Source organism: Ranitomeya imitator, chromosome 3 (assembly GCF_032444005.1).
Source record: "Ranitomeya imitator isolate aRanImi1 chromosome 3, aRanImi1.pri, whole genome shotgun sequence".
Taxonomy (NCBI): domain Eukaryota; kingdom Metazoa; phylum Chordata; class Amphibia; order Anura; family Dendrobatidae; genus Ranitomeya; species Ranitomeya imitator.
The window spans coordinates 160,105,343-160,127,140 of record NC_091284.1 but is presented as its reverse complement, the minus strand read 5'-3'; the positions used below and the strand labels follow the sequence as shown (position 1 = coordinate 160,127,140).

At 43.4% G+C, this 21,798-nt stretch overlaps 1 protein-coding gene across 1 annotated transcript in view; it reads left to right on the top strand.

Moving 5' to 3' along the window:
- Positions 1-21,798, top strand: part of PUDP (pseudouridine 5'-phosphatase) — a 455,017-nt gene that overhangs the window by 215,053 nt on the left and 218,166 nt on the right. The window contains exon 3 of the mRNA XM_069761573.1: positions 1,611-1,840. Coding sequence (XP_069617674.1) covers positions 1,611-1,840 — 230 coding nt within the window. The remainder of the gene's footprint in view (positions 1-1,610; positions 1,841-21,798) is intronic.

The window sequence follows — 21,798 nt, the reverse complement described above, 5'->3', positions numbered from 1 at the left end:
ATACAAAGATAGTAAAGGTGCGTTCACAGCCTGAGGTCCACCGTGCAGAGAAGGAAGCTGCTGCTATTTAATGGCGTCACTATATGACTTTACTACGCCAGAATAAACACGGGTTCCGTCACCTGGTATGAACTGATGCAAACTCTGTTGTTTCACAGAGACGCAGGGAAACAAAGGAAATTATGTGCCCTTTTAGCATTCACAGGGTGCAGCAGATGGATGCTAGTGGGTTCCCTGAAACTCACCCCCACTATGCTGGTGATTGATCTTGCTCTGACCCTCGGTGGCTTTTGAGCCCGCGCCTGAGGACACCCTGAGTCAGATGCTGAGATCAAGCTGGAGTTCCCACCCTACACTGACCGGTTGTCAGGACTGATTAAAGATTACCACACAGAGTGCGTACAGCGCCGCTCTGACGGTTGCCACTAACCACCCTAACCAGAGCTAGGAAAGTGCAATGATTGCACACAGCGCTGCACTGGCGGTCGCTGCTGGTTTGATGCAGTAGGATCATGCTCTTGTGTCTAGGATAGCACTGTCAGGTGCTAGGTAGCTCCAACATTAGCGAGCATTCAGCAACATTAGGGATGAGAATGATTAAGGAGCAATCACCAGAACAGGCATACATCCACACACACGCGATAACAGGTTTATACGAGTGCATGGCCATGCAAACCTTTTATAGCGGAAGCTCTCCGGGACCTTCCTAGTGGTCCAATAGGAGCTGTTACAGAACCTGAGCATGTGAGCCCCGACCTCCAATGGGAGGTCATCCCTTGGGCATGCTCAGAAGAAGAAAGGCAGGACTTAGTCCCAGGAGCGCCCACTCACTGCTGATCAGTACTGGTTACAATGGCTGAGCCTGGAAGGACAGCAGTAGCCAGCCGCACAGTATCAGCTTGAGCCAGATGCTGGGATCGACGTCTCTGCTGAGCAGGCTCCACCGTGGCTGTAGGAGAATGGGAGACCACAGCGGAGATGGTTCGGGATTCACCCTGTGCAGTGGCGGGAACTCGACACCTAGCATTACCCCCCCTCCTAGGGCCCCTCCCCTCTTGGACCTCGCTACACTCGAAGGCTGTAATGAGCTGCAGAGCCCGAATGTACTCAGCAGGCTCCCAGGACCTGTCCTCAGGGCCATGACCCTTCCAATCCACCACATAGAATCTTTTGCAACGTACCACCTTACACCCCATGATGGCGTTCACCTCATGATCGTCCGTGCAGCTGCGGGAACTCGACACCTATCAGACCATTTTATGATTTTCAGAACTCCACAGCTTTTCCTTCTTTCTGTTATAATTTAATGTTAAAAACTGTAAATTGCCTTTTGCTGTATAAATCCAGCACACAGCTCCTGTACTGGGTTAATCTGCGTAGAAGTTCTTCTGATGTTTGAGCTCTACATCCGGAGAACAGGGTACTCTGGAGTCAATCCTATTTATACCCTTTCATTGTTTTGCACAGATAATAACCGTGATCTCCAAAACTTTATTTTCTCAGAAACTGTCAAATATCATTATTATCTGCTATCAATGATCGTATGGACAAGCTTTATCATGTCATCTTTGCATTTCTCATTTATTTTCTTTCTTTTTCCTCTGTCACAGGGGTTGAAAAGTTAATCTACCATCTGAATAAGCACAACATCCCAATGGCTGTTGCCACTAGCTCAGCCAGAGTGACATTTGAAATGAAAACAAGTAGGCACAAAGAATTCTTCAATTTATTCCATCATATTGTGCTTGGAGATGACCCAGATGTGAAAAATGGCAAACCTCAGCCTGATGCCTTTCTTGTATGTGCAAAGAGGTTTAGCCCCCCTCCGAGCAACGGAAAGGTAAGTGTGAAAATATAAATTATTGCCTCCGCTGGATTTGGCAATCACACAGTGATAACGTAGTTAACTTTCAACCTGCTTTGCAGGGCAATGGACGTAATGAGCTAAAAGGTGTTTTGTGTCCTTAAAAAAGAGAAAAATAAACCTAGACGACCATTTAAATATCCATTTGCTCTTAACGCAAGTGACATATCAAGTATCAAGTGCATTTAGAATACAGCACAGCCTGATTCCTAGGAGCAGGGCATGGGATTTGATGGCTTGGCTCTTGCCATATGCAGTTAATATTACACGGCTAGAGTAACTGACCACTTAGCTCAGTATATAAATTGCTGTATAGCTTTAGGTGTGCTCTGCTGCTAAAGTACTCATTATTTTCTGTCTAGAACCTGGAACCAGCTGATTTATGTCAGTCGTGCCACTCCATCTCACTGCTAAATAGGCATGCAAAAGGTTATTCCCATAAGTCGAGCTGTCACGTTGCATAAAGCCATTACACTGTTTTTAAAAATTGAGGAAATTGAGAAAAGTTTCTGCGGTAGGAACCATACAGTACTTGCCTTGTAGGTCTTTTTGTATTTCAGAAGGGTTGACATCTATTTTGCCCAGTTTATTGCCTTTCCTTGATATTTTGCCACTAATAAAGTAATAGTATTATGCATAAACATTCAGCAAGAAAACAAATCTAGTTTTGTAGATCAGATATAGTAAACTGACTACAGTTAGAACTGAAAGGGTGCATTAGATAAAGAGACTCCATCAGCAGGCCGTTTGCCCTGTAATCCAAGAGCAGCATGGTGTACGGCAAGGGAGCCTGATTCAAGCGATGGGTCACTTACTGGGCTGCTTTGGGCAGTTCTGGTGAAATCCCTGTTTCCTCTGCTGTATACAGCAGTGCTCTCAGAATGCTGAGCTGTGTATAACCCCGCCCACACCACCGATTGGCAGCTTCCTGTATAGACTGTACATTGTCAACAAGCTGCCAATCAATGGTGGGGGCAGGGTTAGACCGATTAGCTGAACTGCCTGGCACATGACATATAGTCCTCTTGTGATAGTCTCCTGCTGATAAAACCTTTATTGTATTGACACTACAGCAATAATGCTCTCCGACTGATGTTATGCTGACAGATTTCTTATTATATAGGGATTTTCTAACCTCCACGAATTGGTAATATTTTTTTACAAAAATCAGATAATTTTGAAGTAAAAATCATATTGCAATGCCTTTTGTAAATGATCGGCTCAACTGGACTTAAGGGAACGCATTGCCTAAATCAATAGGACTAGCAAACATAAGAAACTTTGTATTATATCTTATAGAAATGTTACTTAATCCAGTTATTAGCCACTTCTTATCCTTATCTGCCTGCCTGAACTCATTATTGGCTAAAATTTGATCAAGATAAACTCGTCTTCCCATTGTCTGAGGGAACAGATTATTGCTGTTAAAAAAGGGGAGAGAGTATGCTCAGATTGAGAAGAGGCACAAAGACACACAAACAATTGCTGTGTGCTTATGTCCCCATTACAGGATTCACAGCTACACAGTTCAGTACTGCTGTGTAATGTCCTGGAGAATGCTGTTTCAGAGTATACTAAAGGAATCCCTCATGTCACTGTGTACTGTGTATGAGAGACATGATAACAGCTGGTCATCACTCACTAGCTCAGAGGTGACTGAACGTTGCTGAATGAGCCTGTAGAGGTGCTATTTTTTTCCTATGCTTTAAACTGAATGCCAAGTAAAATTGGTCCAAAAATCTTTAATTATGTTCACACTATATCAAATTGTGGTCAAGTTTTTTTACTTAAAATATAAAACTTCACTTTCCCTTCAAAGATATTTACTAGGAGGAGCTTACTGCATGCTACCTATGTTGTGAACCCAGTGAGCCTGATTCCAGTGAAGTATCACTTACTGTACGCAATGCAGCAGTTGTGACACAGAGGTTTTAGTTGTAGCAGAGCTCAGAAAGCTAACCTCGCCCCCACCCCAGCTTTCTATGTACTTTGCCTTTTGACAGTGAGCTGCTTATCAGAGAAAAGGTAGTGGCTGGACCAGTGCTTGCATGCACTGTGGTTCGGGCAATGATAATTTCCTAGTGAGAAAACCTTCCCTTTAAGTAAACAACACAGCACACAGCCCAATAAATGACACATCACTGAATTCAGTGTCTCAGATGCTATCCATGCTGTCCTCAGATTGCATAGCAAAACCTACTCACAGATTCCCCTTAAGAAAGGAAAATGCTTCACATATATGATCTATGGATTGAGTCATCTACTACTCTATTCCACTCCTTTTTGTTGCCCTATACTTATGTAAGTACTGTCTAGTTAGAAGACAATGAAATTCTTTTTTGGCCTTAGTCCAGCAAAGGAATCCCATGGACACATTTTGTGTATAAGCTTTCCTGGTGTACACACTAAACACAATGTAAAAACCTGATATGAGCAGTGTCTAACTCATTATCTTCATTGGTCTTCCCTGTGTAACAGAACCTCACTTTTATTGCTTTCATCTTTCTTAATGATAAATCACCGCATGTACAAATGTCCTGGTGTGGCATCCTTTATATGTTTGTAATGGTCTCTCATTCATTTGTAAACCTGTCTTTGTGCCCTAAAGGCAAACATTATCTTGCTGGTTAGCTAGTGAAGATATTAACCCAATAAGACATTAGGCTTTTGAACCAAAAGTGTTTTTTTTTACATCATTTATGTTTTTATACCATGGTACATACTGTAATTTACTGCTAGACACCATTATAGGGGACAAAATGAAGACTAAGCAAATTAAGGTACAATCTCGCGATGGTGGCTCAGTGGTTAGCACTGCAGTCTTGCAGCACTGGGGCCCTGGGTTCTAATCCCACCCAGGACAACATCTGCAAGGAGTTTGTATGTTCTCCCCGTGTTTGCGTGGGTTTCCTCAGGGTACTATGGTTTCCTCCCACATTCCAAAGACATACTGATAGGGAATTTAGATTGTGAGCCCCATCGGGGACAATAATGAAATTGTGTGCAAGGTGCTACAGCATATAATGGTGCTTCATAAATAAGCATAATAAATAATGATAATGCTCACGTCGTTTACTCTTATATGAAGGCTAAACTCTATTTTTTGTAACAGAGAGTGCCAAATCTCCTTCTAATCTCTCAGCCATTGGATGAGCTATATCAAGCTAAGTGCACCTGAATTCCGATTCCAGATATTGTCGTTTATGACTTGTATCATATTTAATGTTTTCAGAAACTTTCTGCACCTGCCTGACAAGGGTGCAGAAAATGGTGTAAATGTAGAGTAGTGAGTCTATAATTTTATTAAACAACATGAACAATTATAATAATTTTCGTGAATTTTAAGACTATACCAACAAACCTAAATATGGGAAAACAAGAGATCCACCAATAAAGTTAAAATATTTACATTTTATTGCAATTAATTATAAAAACACAAAGCATAAAAAGCACATGATGTAGAAAGCAGTAATACCATAGGGGACGCTGCGCAAAGAAGAAGGGCAGATAGAGTCTATATACAAATATATATGAGGAGGATAATGGAAGGATTCTATTAAATCAAAGGACACGTGCAAGTAGATGGCTCCCTTCCTCATAAACTAATCTCAATGCCCGAATTAACACTTAATAGTGTTAAGGAGGCAGCACAAGGTAGAAGTGTAGTAACAAAATAAACATTATATATATATATATATATATATATATATATATATATACATATATATATATATATTGTATATATATATAGTGAATGTGGCAATGACCGCTAAACAATCCTGTTTGTCAAAGCCAGACATAACAATGCATGAATGATATCTACTCGAGTGTTGCTGCCGCTAGGCCGGCACCCAGGCATCCCCTCACCCCAACGCGTGTCTCACCACCAGCTTCTTCCATTTCCCCATATTTCTATTTTTGGGTTTCTTGCTATACTTTGCTTGAAGTGTCTCCCCCTATTTAGGACTTTGTTGAATCAGCTGAATTTTAAGACTAGTCAAGGTCTCTGTTCATACTGTCCAATAATTTGAGAATATTGATAAATGTGCCCATCAAGTCTGTCTGTCTGTTTGAGGTCATCATTTGAGGTTATTTCAGACATTTCTGCATACTGTAGTATTTAATCAGAAATGAATGAAGTAACCTCCTAAGCATGCAGTATTAGTGGATGCATGTAGCCACAATTTTATTTTTGTAACTTTATAAATGAGTTAAAGTGAGAAGAGGATTTGTGACCTTGTATAAGAACCTCCTATTAAGGAGAACATGAGATATTTGTATGTTCTCCCCATGTTTGTGTGGGTTTCCTCCTACACTCCAAAGACATACTGATATGGGGTATAGATTATGAGCCCCAACAACCTCATGCCAAACTCCTCTGCACTACAATCGTGCATAACAAAGACCATTGTAGATCGAAACACTGTAAATTTCTTGCTCAATAAAAATAAAATATGCATCTATTCCATCAAGATCTTCATTTTCCATCATCATTTCGATGCTGGGGTTTTTCTTCTGCCTGAAATCAGAACTGCAGTCCTTTCCTCGAGCATGTACACTTCAGAAGCAGTAGTGCCTTTCTTTCCTCCAGAATGTCTGTAAAGAACTGTGGAAATCAATGTCTGTGTATAAGCAAGTAAAATAAATAAATGATGGAATTAGCCAGCACAAAATTTTGAACCTCAATAACTAAAGAGTGTATTGAAAGGGAACCTGTCACCCCGTTTTTTCAGTAGGAAATAAAAATACCATTAAGTAGGGCCTGAGCTGTGCTTTACAATAGGGTATTTTTTGTCCCCTGATTCCCTACCTATGCTGCCGAAATACCTTACAAAAGTGTCCTTTTTCGCCTGTCAATCAGGCTGGTCAGGTCAGATGGGCGTGGTCACAGCGCTGTTTCTCCCCCACATCTTGCTTATGTTCCCGTTGGTGGCGTAGTGCTTCTCGCATGCGCAAGTGCCGAATGCACTGCGCAGCTGTAGAAAAAGAGCGCGCTCGCCGCTATTCAGCGGTTTCTCGGTGGGCGCAGCCATCTTCCTGAGGCCGCGCGTGTGCAGATGGAGTCTCCTGCTTCCCGGGGCTTCAGGAAAATGGCCGCGGCATGCCGCGCGTGCGCAGATGGACATCGCGGCGGCCATTTTCCTGAAGCCGAGATTCGAACTCGGCTTCAAGAAAATGGCCGCCGCGATGTCAATCTGCGCACGCGCGGCATCCCACGGCCATTTTCCTTAAGCCCTGGGAAACAGGAGACTCCATCTGCGCACGCGCGGCCTCAGGAAGATGGCCGCGCCCACCGAGAAACCGCTGAATAGCGGCGAGCGCGCTCTTTTTCTACAGCTGCGCAGTGCATTCGGCACTTGCGCATGCGAGAAGCACTACACCACCAACGGGAACATAACCAAGATGTGGGGGAGAAACAGCGCTGTGACCACGCCCATCTGACCTGACCAGCCTGATTGACAGGCAAAAAAGGACACTTTTGTAAGGTATTTCGGCAGCATAGGTAGGGAATCAGGGGACAAAAAATACCCTATTGTACAGCACAGCTCAGGCCCTATTTAACGGTATTTTTATCTCCTACTGAAAAAATGGGGTGACAGTTTCCCTTGAAAGACTAATGACATGTCTAATTTACCGATACTTGAGAGCTTGGGGAACGTCATACTCAAAACAAACTATTTGGATTCGACATTTACATCAAACACTATTCTTACATAACCACTCAGAATCAACTTCCTTTGTCATAAACCCGTATCAAGTACGGTATTTTTAGAAGTAAAATAAACCAAGTTTACTGTGTGCACTCAGTGCAGAAATCAATTTAAGCTACTTTATTGTCGCGTCTACAGGACCATCATTCTGTAGAAAGAAATATAGGCCAGAATATATGTCAATGTCAAGATACAACTTTTTTAGAAATATTTCTAACTTGTGTAGTTTTTCCACAAATCAAACTATCCCTCTGTGAATATTAAAGGGTCTCCTCTATACAAAAAATGATAAAATATCTATGTCAAAAGTAGAAATCTGATAAAATGCATAATAAAATACACAGACTATTGTAGTCTCAGTCGATCAGCAAAATAATTTTCCAAAGTGACATTTTGTTTCATGCCCACCTCAGAGATGAGAAAAAGAAAATTTAACATTAAGCAAGGAAAAAAAAGTACATACTGAAAGCCAAATTTAGTTACCAACTTTTCACCATTGTAATGTTCTATACCGACATCTCAGATGATTATTAAATACTAGATGGTGGCCTGATTCTAAGGCCGGCTTCACACTTGCGAGTTTTACGGACGTAAGAGCGCAGAAACTACGTCCGTAAAACTCGCAAAAAATACGGCACAATTATTCTCTATGCCCCTGCTCCTATCTGCCGTATTTTACTGATCAGTATTATACGGCTTTCTACGGCCGTACAAAATCGCAGCATGATGCGTTTGTCACCGTACTGCGCAAGAAATACGCCAATGAAAGTCTATGGAAGCGTGAAAAATACGGATTACACACGGACAAGCAGTGTGACTTGCGAGAAATACGCAGCGCTGTTAGAGAGAAAAGCCGGTAATTCAGTTCGGTGTACAGTAAAATCACACTGACAGCTTCCAGTCCAATAGGTAGAATAAATGTGTACACATAGAATAGGTATATATAGATATATATATGTCAGTGAGACACATATATGTATATATATTAATATTTATTCCAGCGCTATACAGCTTGAAAGCCGGTAATTCAATTTCCGGCTTTTTCTTTCTCCTTCCTAAAACCCGACATGATTTGAGACATGGTTTACATACAGTAAACCATGTCTTCTCTCCTTTTTTTTTGCAGATTCCACATTACTAATGTCAGTAGTGTGTATCTGCAAAATTTGGCCGTTCTAGCTAGTAAATTAAAGGGTTAAATGGCGGAAAAAATTGGCGTGGGCTCCCGCGCAATTTTCTCTGCCAGAGTAGTAAAGCCAGTGACTGAGGGCAGATATTAATAGCCTGGAGAGGGTCCACGGTTATTGCCCCCCCCCCTGGCTAAAAATATCTGCCCCCAGCCACCCCAGAAAAGGCACATCTGTAAGATGCGCCTATTCTGGCACTTGGCCACTCTCTTCCCATTCCCGTGTAGCGGTGGGATATGGGGTAATGAAGGGTTAATGCCACCTTGCTATTGTAAGGTGACATTAAGCCAAATTAATAATGGAGAGGTGTCAATTATGACACCTATCCATTATTAATCCAATTGTAGTAAAGGGTTAAATAAAACACAAACACATTATTTAAAATTATTTTAATGAAATAAAAACAATGGTTGTTGGAGTATTTTATTCTACGCCCAATCCAGTCACTGAAGACCCTCGTTCTGTAAGTAAAAAAACATAATAAACCAACAATATCCTTACCCTCCGCAGATCTGTAACGTCCAACGATGTAAATCCTTCTGAAGGGGTTAAAACATTTTGCAGCAAGGAGTTCCGCTAATGCAGGCTGCTCCTTGCTGCAAAACCCCGGGGAATGAGGCTAAAAATAGATCAATGATCTATATTTAGCTTCATTTGCGGTGAGGCGCCCTCTGCTGGCTGTTCATAGATCGTGGGAACTTTCCATATTGCACGTCAGAGCTCTTTCATTTACTCCTGACACCACTGTGTCAGATGTATATGGACACGCCATTCCTTGGACTGGCATACACATGGGCAATGGGCATCGTACCCTAAGGAGCGCTTATGAAATTAGCTTGCCCTTGGACCCCATATCATATTTCTTTTGCCAAACATTTCCACAGGCTTCTGGCACACGACCTTGATAGCCATCTACTCCATTTGCTCCAAAGAGAAATCACTCAGCCCTAACTATATGAGTTCCTATGGAAATTATATGGACATAACCTGTCGTCAGTACCACACTTGTAAAACCCTGAACTGAAACTTAACTCTGCGTATTAGCGACGTTGTGACCAAGGCTATGTATTGGCCGAAACGTCAAAATTTACCAGTCGCTTGACCTCATAACCACTATAAATAAACTTTCACTTGCAAGCATACCTTTCTCTTGTACGTGTGCAGTGATCTTTATATTCAGTGACTTTGGAACTATTGGTTCCCTTCACTAGCACCGTCACCTTCACCTCAGTTGAGTGCTAGCCATCATAAACTTTGGTTTTAATATATATATATATAGACAGTATATATATATATTTTTTTTTCTTTTTGGGACACATGGATCACTTCTATAGCGGTATGTTGGTTTTGCAAGCCTGCGAGAAAACCACGCAGTACGGATGCCATACGGATTACATACGGAGGATGCCATGCGCAAAAAACGCTGACACACCCTGCCTACGGAGGAGCTACGGACCACTATTTTCGGGACTTTTCAGCGTATTACAGCCGTAATATACGGACCGTATTTTCATACGCTGAGTGTGAAGCCGGCCTAACGCATTGGGTATTCTAGAATATGTATGTAGTTTTCAGCCACATAGTATATTGCCCAGCCACATAGTATATAGCACAGACATGTAGTATATTGCACAGCCACGTATATAGCACAGCCACGTAATATATAGCACAGAGATGTAGTATATAACACTGCCCATGCAGTATATACCCCAGGCCACGTAGTATAGAGCACAGCAATGTAGTATATTGTCCAGCCACGTAATACAGTAGATACCACGTAGTATATAGCACAGCCCATATAGTATGTAGCACAGAGATGTAGTATATAAGACAGCCCACGCATTATCTAACACAGCCCACGTAGTATATAGCAATGTGGGCACCATATCCCTGTTAAAAAAATAATTAAAATAAAAAATAGTTATATACTCACCTTCTGTCGGCCCCAGATCCAGCCCAGGCGACGCTCCAATCATAAGAGTGCATTGCGGTCTCACGAGATGATGACGTGCTGTCTCGCGAGACCGCTACGTCATCATCTCGCGAGACCACAATGCATGGACCGGTCACCGGAGCGTCACGAGGAGCGGGAAAGGCCCACGAAAGGTGAGTATATAATGAGGTTTTTTTTTTTTGTTTGTTTGTTTTTTTTAACATTAGATCTTTTTACTATTGATGCCGCATAGGCAGCATCAATAGTAAAAAGTTGGTCACACAGGGTTAATAGCAGCATTAACGGAAGTGTGTTACACCACGGCCTAGCGCAGTCCATTAACGCTGCCATTAACCATGGACTGTGGGCACTGACTGCGGGGCGTAAGGAGCAGTCATTTTGCAGCCAGACTGTGCCCATCGCTAATTGGTCGTTGCCTTTTTGCCGCGACCAATCAGCGACTTGGGATTTCCGTTACAGACGGAAGTGACCCTTAGACAACTATATAGTAGAATAGAAGGTGGCTCGATTCTAACGCATCGGATATTCTAGAATATGCATGTCCACGTAGTATATTACACAGCCCACGAAGTATATTGCCCAGCCACGTAGTATATTGCCCAGCCACGTAGTATATTGCCCAGCCACGTAGTTAATTGCCCAACCATGTAGTATATTGCCCAGCCACGTAGTATATTGCTCAACCCTGTAGTATATTGCCCAGTCACATAGTATATTGCACAGCGACGTAGTATACAGCACAGAGCCATGTAGTATACAGCACAGACACGTAGTATTCTGCCCAGTCACATGGTATATTGACCAGTCATGTAGTATATTGCCCAGCCACGTAGTATATTGCCCAGCCACGTATGTAACAGGTTAAAAAGACTTGAAATAAAAAATAAGCATATACTCACCTTCCGAGGGCCCCTTGTAGTCCTGTCACCTGTGTGTGGTGCACGCGGCAGCTTCCGGTCCCAGGGTTAGTATGAGTGCAGGACCTGTGATGACTTTGTGGTCACATGACCGTGATGTCATGGCAGGTCCTTCTCGCATAGCATCCTTGACACCGAAACCTGCCGCTTGCACTGCCGAGAATAGGGCGCGACGTCGGAGGGTGAGAATAACGGGTTTTTTTATTATTATTATTTGTAACATTAGATATTTTTACTATTGATGCTGCATACACAGCATCAATAGTAGAAAGTTGGTCACACAGGGTTAATAGCTGCGTTAATGGAGTGCGTTACACCGCAGTCCGTTAACGCTGGCATTAACCCTGTGTGAGGGCTGACTGGAGGGGAGTATGGAGCGGGCACTGACTGCGGGGAGGAAGGAACGGCCATTTTGCCGGCGGACTGTGCCTGTCGCTGATTGGTCGTGGCAATGGTCGTGGGCTTTTTGCCACGACCATTCAGCCTTTTGGATTTCCATGACAGACAGAGGCCGCGACCAATGAATATCCGTGACAGACAGACAGAAGGACAGATAGAAAGACGGAAGTGACCCTTAGACAATTATATAGTAGATGTGGGGAAAAAAGATTTCTATCATACAATCAAGGATGTTCTTCTGCTAAAATGTACTGTACTTTTAACATCACATCTTCATGAGTAAAAAAAAATAAAATGGCATTGTAAAGCAGGGCTGTCATAGTTTTACACATTTCTACGATGAACTGATTATTGTCCTTAACCCCTTACTGCCATCGGACGTACTATTACGCCGATGGCAGTATCCCCCGCTTTGAGGTGGGCTCTAGCGGTGAGCACACCTTAAATCCGGGACATGTCAGCTGTTTTGAACAGCTGACATGTGCCCGCAATAGGCACGGGTGGAATCGTGATCCACCCGCACCTATTAAATAGTTAAATGCCGCTGTCAAACTCTGATAGCAGCATTTAACAATCGCTTTTGGCCATTGGGCCGGAAATACGCGCATCGGTGTCCCCGTCACATGATCGGGGGTCATCGGTGCATTGGAATGACAACCAGAGGTCTCCTGGAGACCTCTATGGTTGTTGATGCCGGATTGCTGTGAGCACCACCCTGTGGTTGGCGCTCAGAGCAAGTTTGCAATTTAGCTACATAGCGACCATCTGAGCATTGCCTCTACGTAGCAGAGCTGAACAAGTTATGGCACATTCTAGCCTCTCACGGAGGCTATTGAGTAAAAAAAAAGTAAAAAAAAATGTTTTTAAAAATATGAAAAAATAAAAAATATATAAATATTCAAATCACCCCCCTTTCGCCTCATTCAAAATAAAACAATAAAAATAAAATCAAACATACACGTATTTGGTATCGTGGTGTTCAGAATCACCCAATCTATCAATAAAAGAAGGATTAACATAATCGCTAAACGGCGTAGCGAGAAAAAAAATCAAAATGCCAGAATTACGTTTTTTTGGTCCCACGACATTGCATTAAAATGCAATAACGGGCGATCAAAAGATTATATCTGCACAAAAATGGTGTCATTAAAAATGTCAGCTCAGCATGCAAAAAAAAAGCCCTCACTCAACTCGAGATCATGAAAAATGGAAATGCTGCGCTTCTCGGAAAATGGCGTTTTTTTTTTTTTTTTCTTAGAACATTTTCGAATTTTTTTTCACCACTTAGATAAAAAAGAACCTAGTCATGTTTGGTGTCTATGAACTCGTAATTACCTGGAGAATCATAATGTCAGGTCAGTTTTAGCATTAGGTGAACCTATCAAAAAAGCCAAACAATAAACAAGTGTTGGATTGCACTTTTTTTGCAATTTCACCGCACTGGGATTTTTTCCCCAATTTTCTGTTACATGTCATGGTAAAACCAATGGTGTCTTTCAAAAGTACAACTCATCCCTCAAAAAATAAGCCCTCACATGGCCATATTGACAGAAAAATAAAAAAAAGTTATGGCTCTGGAAAGGAGGGGAGCGAAAAACGAAAACACAAAACCGAAAAAAAGCTCCCGGATTTAAGGGGTTAAACTGATGAGACTATATCTTGAGTAAACCTTGCTGAATATTGAACATGCTGCTTTTGGAAAGTGTCATTCCATCTTTGCAAGCAGCGTTCGAGGTCCGTCAGAAAATAACAGGACATCGCTAACACATGCCAAAAATGGCATTCGTTAGCGATCCGTTAGATACATTGCGGTCAATGGGTGCGCTAACGGATCCATTACATTGCGTTAGTGGCACTATATAACGGATTCCGTTAGCGTACTGCCACTAACGCAATGTGAACCCAGCCTTTCCCATGCAGACGGACATGTGACCTGTCTCTCCAGACCGTATGTCTAAGTAAGGGGGTGTGCAGGCGGCTGGTTTGAGCCCTGCATTCCTGTGCATGCCTACCCAATGAAACTGTGTATGTTTTGTGTTTGCTGTGTGCCCTGTAGTTTATAATAGTTGACACTGTGTGATATAATAATGGCTGACACTGTTCTGCTATCTGTGTGTTAAGGACAGGAATAGGGACACTCAGTGGCAGTGGTAGGTCAGCATTGGTAAGGGTTATGGCAGTGTAGTTGTGGGTTAGTGTTAAGGGGGCACTGTAGAGTAGGAGACTAGAGTGTGTTAAGAACTGGTTTCAGTCAGAGTAGTGACAGTTGAGAAAGGGGGCGGAGCCAGGGAGAGCGCCTTCCTGAGGTAATTTTCAGTTAGTGGGAGGAGCTAAAGCTGTGTGAGGAGAATTGTTCTAGAAGGAGTTGTGACAGAAAGCTGAACAGAGCAACAGTGTAGAGTTGAGAGAGTGTGGCAGCCTGGAAGAATCAGTGCCTAGTCTGTGGGTTACCTCACATGGCATCCGGGACTTACGGTCCGAACAGGAATTGTGGATGCAACCTGAATTTTCACCCAAGATGGGGAAAGTGGACAGGGAACACTCAGTATCAGCTAGCTAGATGGTTCAGGAAGCTGCGGGCTTTGGAGCCACGGTGCAGGAAGAAAAGCTGAGGGAGCAGACCAGGGAAAACGCAGGAGATGGATTACTCATGCATTGGGAAAATGGATGGACTGTAACTGTGATGAAGATGCACGAGTTAAGTAAAGTTTTATTGAAAATGAACTTGGTCTTTGAGAACATTTGTGTGTGTCTGCAACGGATAGGAGCCCTGCGTGCTGTGAAGGATTCTGACCCACAGGTGGGTGAAATACGTGACACACACAGCACACCTGAGAAAGGACATTTTATTAATGCAGCGTGGTGCCGAGGTGTGATGAGGAAGCAGCAGGAATCCCTTGGTACGGCTACCACACTGGCCAGCGTAACATCTATTTATCTCGTGTCGACGTCAGCCTCCACAAGATGAATTTCACTTGTACCTTGTACAATGTATTGGACACAGTGAATCCACACGATTCAATGAACACATGCCGATTCACCTGAAAGCGCTGCCAATTCCTGATCGTGTGCACATACCCTGAAAGAACTTTACGAAGGTTTGTTTTTGAGTGATCTTTAGTGATGCATTTTTTTTTACATGTGTATACTATTTTTTATTACTTTCTTTTGTGTCTACATGATAAAAAACATACATTTAATTTTACTAGTACCACTATGGGACTTGCACTTTTACTGATCTGATTGCAGGCCTGCAACAAAGCTATTCTAATGTTTTGCAGCCCAATAGTCCTGTCAGATTTACCTTGACACACAGACTGCTAGATTAGGCCTAACAGGCTTTGGTAAGTAACAGATTCAGAGACCATAGATTGGCCTCCATTTGCCGCAGCAACCACCAGCACCCCTGGAACCAGGTTGCGGAGATGCTGATGCAGTGAAAAAGTTAACTGTCAATATGGTGTTGTCACTATTTAAATCCACATGTAGAGGGTTAACTAGCTACAATAAAGCAATACATGCTAGCACTGATCTTGGCCATTGGAGCAAAGTATCAGTGGACACCCTTTTTAATTCTCTCATATCCCGGAAAATAAAAAGGAGGAGACGGTGAGGATTAAGACCCCATAGTGAATACTCTGAAAAGTCATATTTGCAGTCATTTAGGCTGGTTTCACATTTGTGTATTTTGCCACAGTGTTTCTACCGCATATAAACGCATGTGTCGTGTATTCCTATATTTAACATTAAAAACGCATGCAGTTTTTTTTGTTCGCGTTTTGCCGCGTTTGACGACACATGCGTTGTTTCGTCGCTTGCAGCTTGGCGCAGAAATGCAACATGTAGTAATTTCTAGAGGCGTCTATTTGCCGCCAGGAAACGCATGTGTTCGATTGCGCAAGGTTTGCGACAAAAAAACGCATTGCTGTCTATGTAAACGCATGCGTTTTTAAGCACATGCGTTTGGTTGCGTTTTTGAATTGAGAAAACCAAGTCTAGACACTGATAAGCCACCCCCCACCATCAAGGTGATAAAATGGAGGGTGTGGACAGTTGCAGGTCACTTCTCACCAGACTCTGAAGCAGACGAGACACAGACAGGCTACATCTTGGAGGATAACAAGACCCTGAACAATGTGAGTATATCTTAGCCAATGCCTTTATTTTCTATTTTCTGTCTCTACATGTCCTAATTTCTGCCATTTCTTTCTTTCTACGTGCATCAGAATGTCTTCTTCGGATTCTTCATCTGGTGAGGAGTTTCGGTCAGGACAGTCGGAAGTGGAGCATGTCAGTGAGGTGAGTATTTGCCTCGTCAGATTACTAGGTATTCACTGTCACATCGACACATGTGACAATTTGATTTTTCCTTTTTTTTAGAGCTCTTCTACTGCGGCAGAGACAGGGCAGGAGCAGCGGAGTCAAGGTCCGGTGGAAAGACGGCAGCGGGTACATATACAAGGCTGACTGTCCTCAGTGTAATATTCTTGAACCTTCCTTTCTTTCCACTCGTATTTCTTAACTTTTTTCTTCTGGAATTCTTTTGTATGTTGACTTTCCTATTCATGCCATTTCTCAGCATCTTTTTTCTTTTCCTTATGTAATTGAGCAAACTTTAATGACTTTCTTTAATTTTTAGGTTCCACAACGGGACGATGATCTGATAGAGAATTACCTCCTTATCACCCTGGTCCAGGAGCAAGTCCCGTTGTGGGACAGCCGGGATCCACTGCACTCGAACAACACCACGATCCGGCGGTTATGGAATGAGGTGGCCCGAGCGATGTGGGATGGCTGGGACAACGCCCCGACACGGGTCCAAACTGCATTTGGTAAGTATTGCACTGCAGTGTGAAGCAGCAGAGACCTTGGCCATGCTCACTCGACTGTGTGTGATGAGAGAAACTCTCAGGAGTTTCTCTCATCACACACAGTTGTGTGAGCACGGCTAAAAGTCCATTTTCTGACCATAATGTTTTGTTTTTTTTAACAGTGGGCAAAGTCAAAACACGTTGGCGTTCGATGAAGGACCGCTTCAACATGGACCTGCGTCAAGAGAGCCGTGTTCCCAGTGGTTCAGGAGCAAGGATCAGTCGCTACAAATACCATCGCGTTCTGTCAATGTTAAAACCGGTCTTTGCCCAGAGAGCGTAAGTATTTATCACGTGCATTACGTTGTATTGTATTGCCATAATCTGTATTTTTAAATTCCACAGGATTTTACGTCTGGTAAATTTTTGATACTAATTTTATTTTTCCTTTTTTTCACAGCACATACAGCACGACTGTCGGCCCAGGTTCTGGAGCGGTCCTTCATCCGACAGCCACGGACCCGTCCCAGCCATCCAGCAGCACAGCAGCAAGTGGGCCTTCCACACTAACTGGAGACCAGGAAGCTGGTCCATCAGGTCTTCCCCTTTCGCAGTCCTCTTCCACTGCCCCCTTTTTTTTGGGCTCATCCCGGCAGCGGCAGAGGGCTTCGGACAGGTCACTCATGCCCAAGTTTTTGCACTTGAGCTCGGTTTTACACGATGCAATCAAGGCTTTGGGTGACTGAATGGATGTTTCACATAACCTCTTAAATGCACGTATCCAGGAGGTCAGCAAAAGCCTTGATCAAGTGAAAGCTGACCTCCAGAGGCCAGCACATCATTTTTTTTAATCAAATTGAGCAGGGCATGTCGGAACACCTTACTCCTGATCTCCAGCTGAGTGTCATGCAGGCCTGCAATGCTGCTTACGTGCAGGCTATGCAGCAGAGTTGGTATTTCCAGCAGACAGTGGGGGCATATCCACCTGTGCCTTCACTGTCATGATTGTCCTCAAAGCCGAACTCTGCTGCATCCTACTGCATGGCCACCTCAATTCCTTCCACAGCCGGACACCACTACAGCATCACCATGCCGAGTGCAGTTGGACATCCCACCGCCACCACCATGACATCCGCTGCTCCTGCTTGGACCTCCTCCACTGACACCACGATGCAGCAGGACCCTGGCATGGCCTTCCGTACCGCCACCTCCACGATGCAGCAGGACCCTGGCATGGCCTTCCGTACCGCCACCTCCATGATGCAGCAGGACCCTGGCATGGCCTTCCGCTCTACAAGCGCTATGGACTCTGGCATGACTGCACGCTCTACAAGCACTATGGACTCTGGCATGGCTGCACGCTCTATGAGCACTATGGACTCTGGCGTGGCTGCACGCTCTACGAGCACTATGGACTCTGGCATGGCTGCACGCTCTACGAGCACTATGGACTCTGGCATAGCTGTACGATCTACGAGCACTATGGACTCTGACACAGTGCAGCCGGCCCCTGACAGGTCACCCGCCACCACGCCACGGCATATGAGCCCACCAAGACCTCCCCCAACCAGGCAAACAAAAAAAAACACAGAAAAAACAGAGGACTCTTAGCATTCCTCCCCCTTCACCTACCAATGTGTCTGTAATGTCAGGTTTGTCTCACCCTTCCAGTGCGTCTCAAGCCTCTCATGTGTCAAGCCTCATCCCCGAACTTCCAGACCCTTCTAGTTTCATTGCCCCTTCTCCTGCCACCTATGCATCGTCCACGGTTAGCCAGGCCTCAGGCCTCAGTTCTTCACACCCCCCGTTTACATCACTCTACTCCAAGCCGGCGCAGTAAAAAATATTTTTTAGAATTGTTAACAAAATAAAAAAGTTTGATTTGCCACAATTATGTTTGGTTTATTGTGTCTTCTGCTGCCGGCAACACACACCGTGCGCCAAGAAACGTCGCCACACACTTTCTTTTTGGGCCACATCATATATCCAGTAGTTAAAAATAAAAAAAATGCAGCTTTGTGTGTCTTTAGTATACAGATATGAGGTGGGCCAAAAAATATTACATGTATCTCTATAATCTCTTTTTGTCTGTGCCTAGTGTGGCAGTCTGAAGAGAAAACGGTGGAAATACAGTGCAGACCTCTACTGAACAGGCCAGGTGTCAAAAAACTCATTAGTTATGACACCTGACCTGTTGAGTAGAGAACTGCCTTGTATAACCACCATTTTCTCTTCTTTATACATAATCTATTACACACAAATTGAGGGGACAATGGTGGCCACACGCTACATATCTATGCTCACCTGCGCAGGTGTCAGAAATAGTGAATTCATGAGCCTGTATATGTTTATCATGAATTCATTATTTCTGACACCTGACTTGATAAGTATAGATAGTGTGACAGTGATTATCTCTTCAGTTTGTGTCCAATGGATACAGGAGAAGACAATCATGACGCAATGACGTCAACAAGCTTACCAATAAAGCAACATGGCTGCCATTACTAGCAGTATGTGGCCAGTGTTTTATATCAGTATCCGTAAGCCAAAACAAGGAGTGTAACAATTAGAGGTAAATTATGATATTAACATAATAACTAGCACCTCTGCCTTTATCACCCACTCCTGGTTTTGGATTACAAAAACTGATATTAAATACAGATCAAATACTGCCAGTTTTAGGACAACCTTGGTTTGGAGAGGAAAAAGATAGGAGAGACGGTCAACACAACCAAAACTAAAGTTAATTAATGAGAAATATTATTATCATTGTAGAAAATTACTGGTACAGATGTAATTACAACAGGACATTTACACAACATTGTCCTGCCATGACACACATCCAATATCTGAATCTAAAAAGGCAGCAAATTGGTCCTGCATGTGACCAACGGCTGCAGTTGACCGCAGCGGGTGATGCTGGAAAACGGGCAGTGGGTGTGCAACTGGTTCATCCAGTTCAATGTTGGGTTGCTCCTTAACCATTATATAATTGTGCAGAACCACACAGGCTTTGACCACCTCGTCGACTGTTTCCACTTTTAGATTTATGGCTGATGCAAGAATGCACCATTTAGCGACCAGAATGCCAAATGTACACTCTACTGTTCTTCGGGACCTGGTCAGTCTGTAGTTAAAGATCCTTCTAGTGTGGTTCAAGTCCTGACTGAAATATGGCTTCAGCAGGTTTTCACACATCTGGAAGGCCTCATCCCCAACCATAACAAATGGCATCGGTGAACCTTGAGTGTTGGGAAGAGGTTGTGGCGGTGGAAAACTGAAATTGTTGCCATACACACGGTGGCCCATATCCGAGTTCTTGAAAGTCTGGGAATCGTTGCCACGGCCAAAAGCTCCAATGTCCACGGCGATGAAGCGATAGTTCGCATCGGCTATTGCCATGAGCACCACAGAAAAATATTTTTTGTAATTGAAGTACTCCGATCCTGTCCTGGCTGGTTTGATAATGCGAATGTGCTTTCCATCCACCGCTCCTAAACAGTTGGGGAAATCACACACATTCCAGAATTTTTCCACAATTTCAAGCCACATGTCCAAGGTGGGTAGTTAAACTCATCCCAGAGTACCACAAAGCCCGGCAGGTGTCCGCAACTATTCCGGACAGGGTGGATATTCCAAGCCGGTATTGGAAGTGGAGGGATGATAAACTCTCTCCGGTGGCCAGAAATCTGGAAGAAAAACAAACGCAAAAAAAAAATTACAATCTATTCTTTTTATGGTGTGGTTACGATAAAAAAAGAAAGGAAAATTCACAAAAAATACATGTCAGAAAACACTAAATTTGGACTGTCATTGGTTTAGATTATGAATGTACCTTTATGTAACGAGCAGACGTTCCTCGGGTGGAATCGCTCTACGGAGCTGGGTGTCCTGTCGCCGTATGGCTCCTTGGACACAAGAAAGCAAATCCTGGAACGAGTCTTGTGACATTCGTGTGTATTCCTGGAATTTCTCCGGGTTGGCATTAAGCTCAGCATAGAGCGTGTGATAGGCTCCGCGGCTCTCAAGTACTTCGATAATGAGGTGCCTCCAAAAACGCCTACGTTGTCTCCTTCTCCATCTTTCGCTATTTCTGTCTTGCTTCCAAGCAAAAGCACAGGCAAGAAACAGCTTGAAGCTGAAATCCAGGTTGAAATAAAAGCTCTCCATGTGAAGATCCATCATGACACAGGATACAGTAGCAAACTGTTAAAATTTCAGTAGCCCTAGGGTCTATATATAGAGATCCCATCATACACGCCCTCTGTAGTCCCATTGGCAGTGTCTGGTTATCTTGATTTTTCTCTTGTGAAATTTCTCATCATGCGCACCAAAAACGCAAACGCAGGAAAAAACGAATGTAAATGTGTACAAACGCGGCGTTTTTTTAACCGCATGCGTCTAAAAAAATGCTGCGTTTGTACGCGTTTATATGCATTTTTTCCACCACTTGCGGATGCGTTTTAAATTCTGCGGATTTAAACGCAAATGTGAAATTAGCCTAAGGGGTTAAAATGATATGTCAATGGTCATTTCCAAGTTTTGGCAGCAGACTACAGTCTATCTGAATTTTCGAACGTCATATGATGTGCATGGTTGATTTGCCACTTTGTACAAGCACATTACATTATTTGATAAATACGGTTTTCATCTGCTACCACAATCATTCTTGCTGATCCTGTACTTATGTGTATAGATAGCTTAAAGGGGACCTGTCACTAGCAAAACTGCTAGCAACCTGTAAATATGGGGTTAATTTGAAGGCTAGCAGCATTATTAACCTGCACAGTGCCTGAACGTGGATGAATGCTGTGGGGAGAAAATTAACCGTATTCTTCCCGGCAGCATTCGGTTTCAGGTACATGGGTGGATCTGGCATAGGCTTAGTCCCCACAGTATTCAGAGCAGCAGGTGTAAAGCTGGTTTCATACTTGCGCACTAGAGGGCTGCGGATG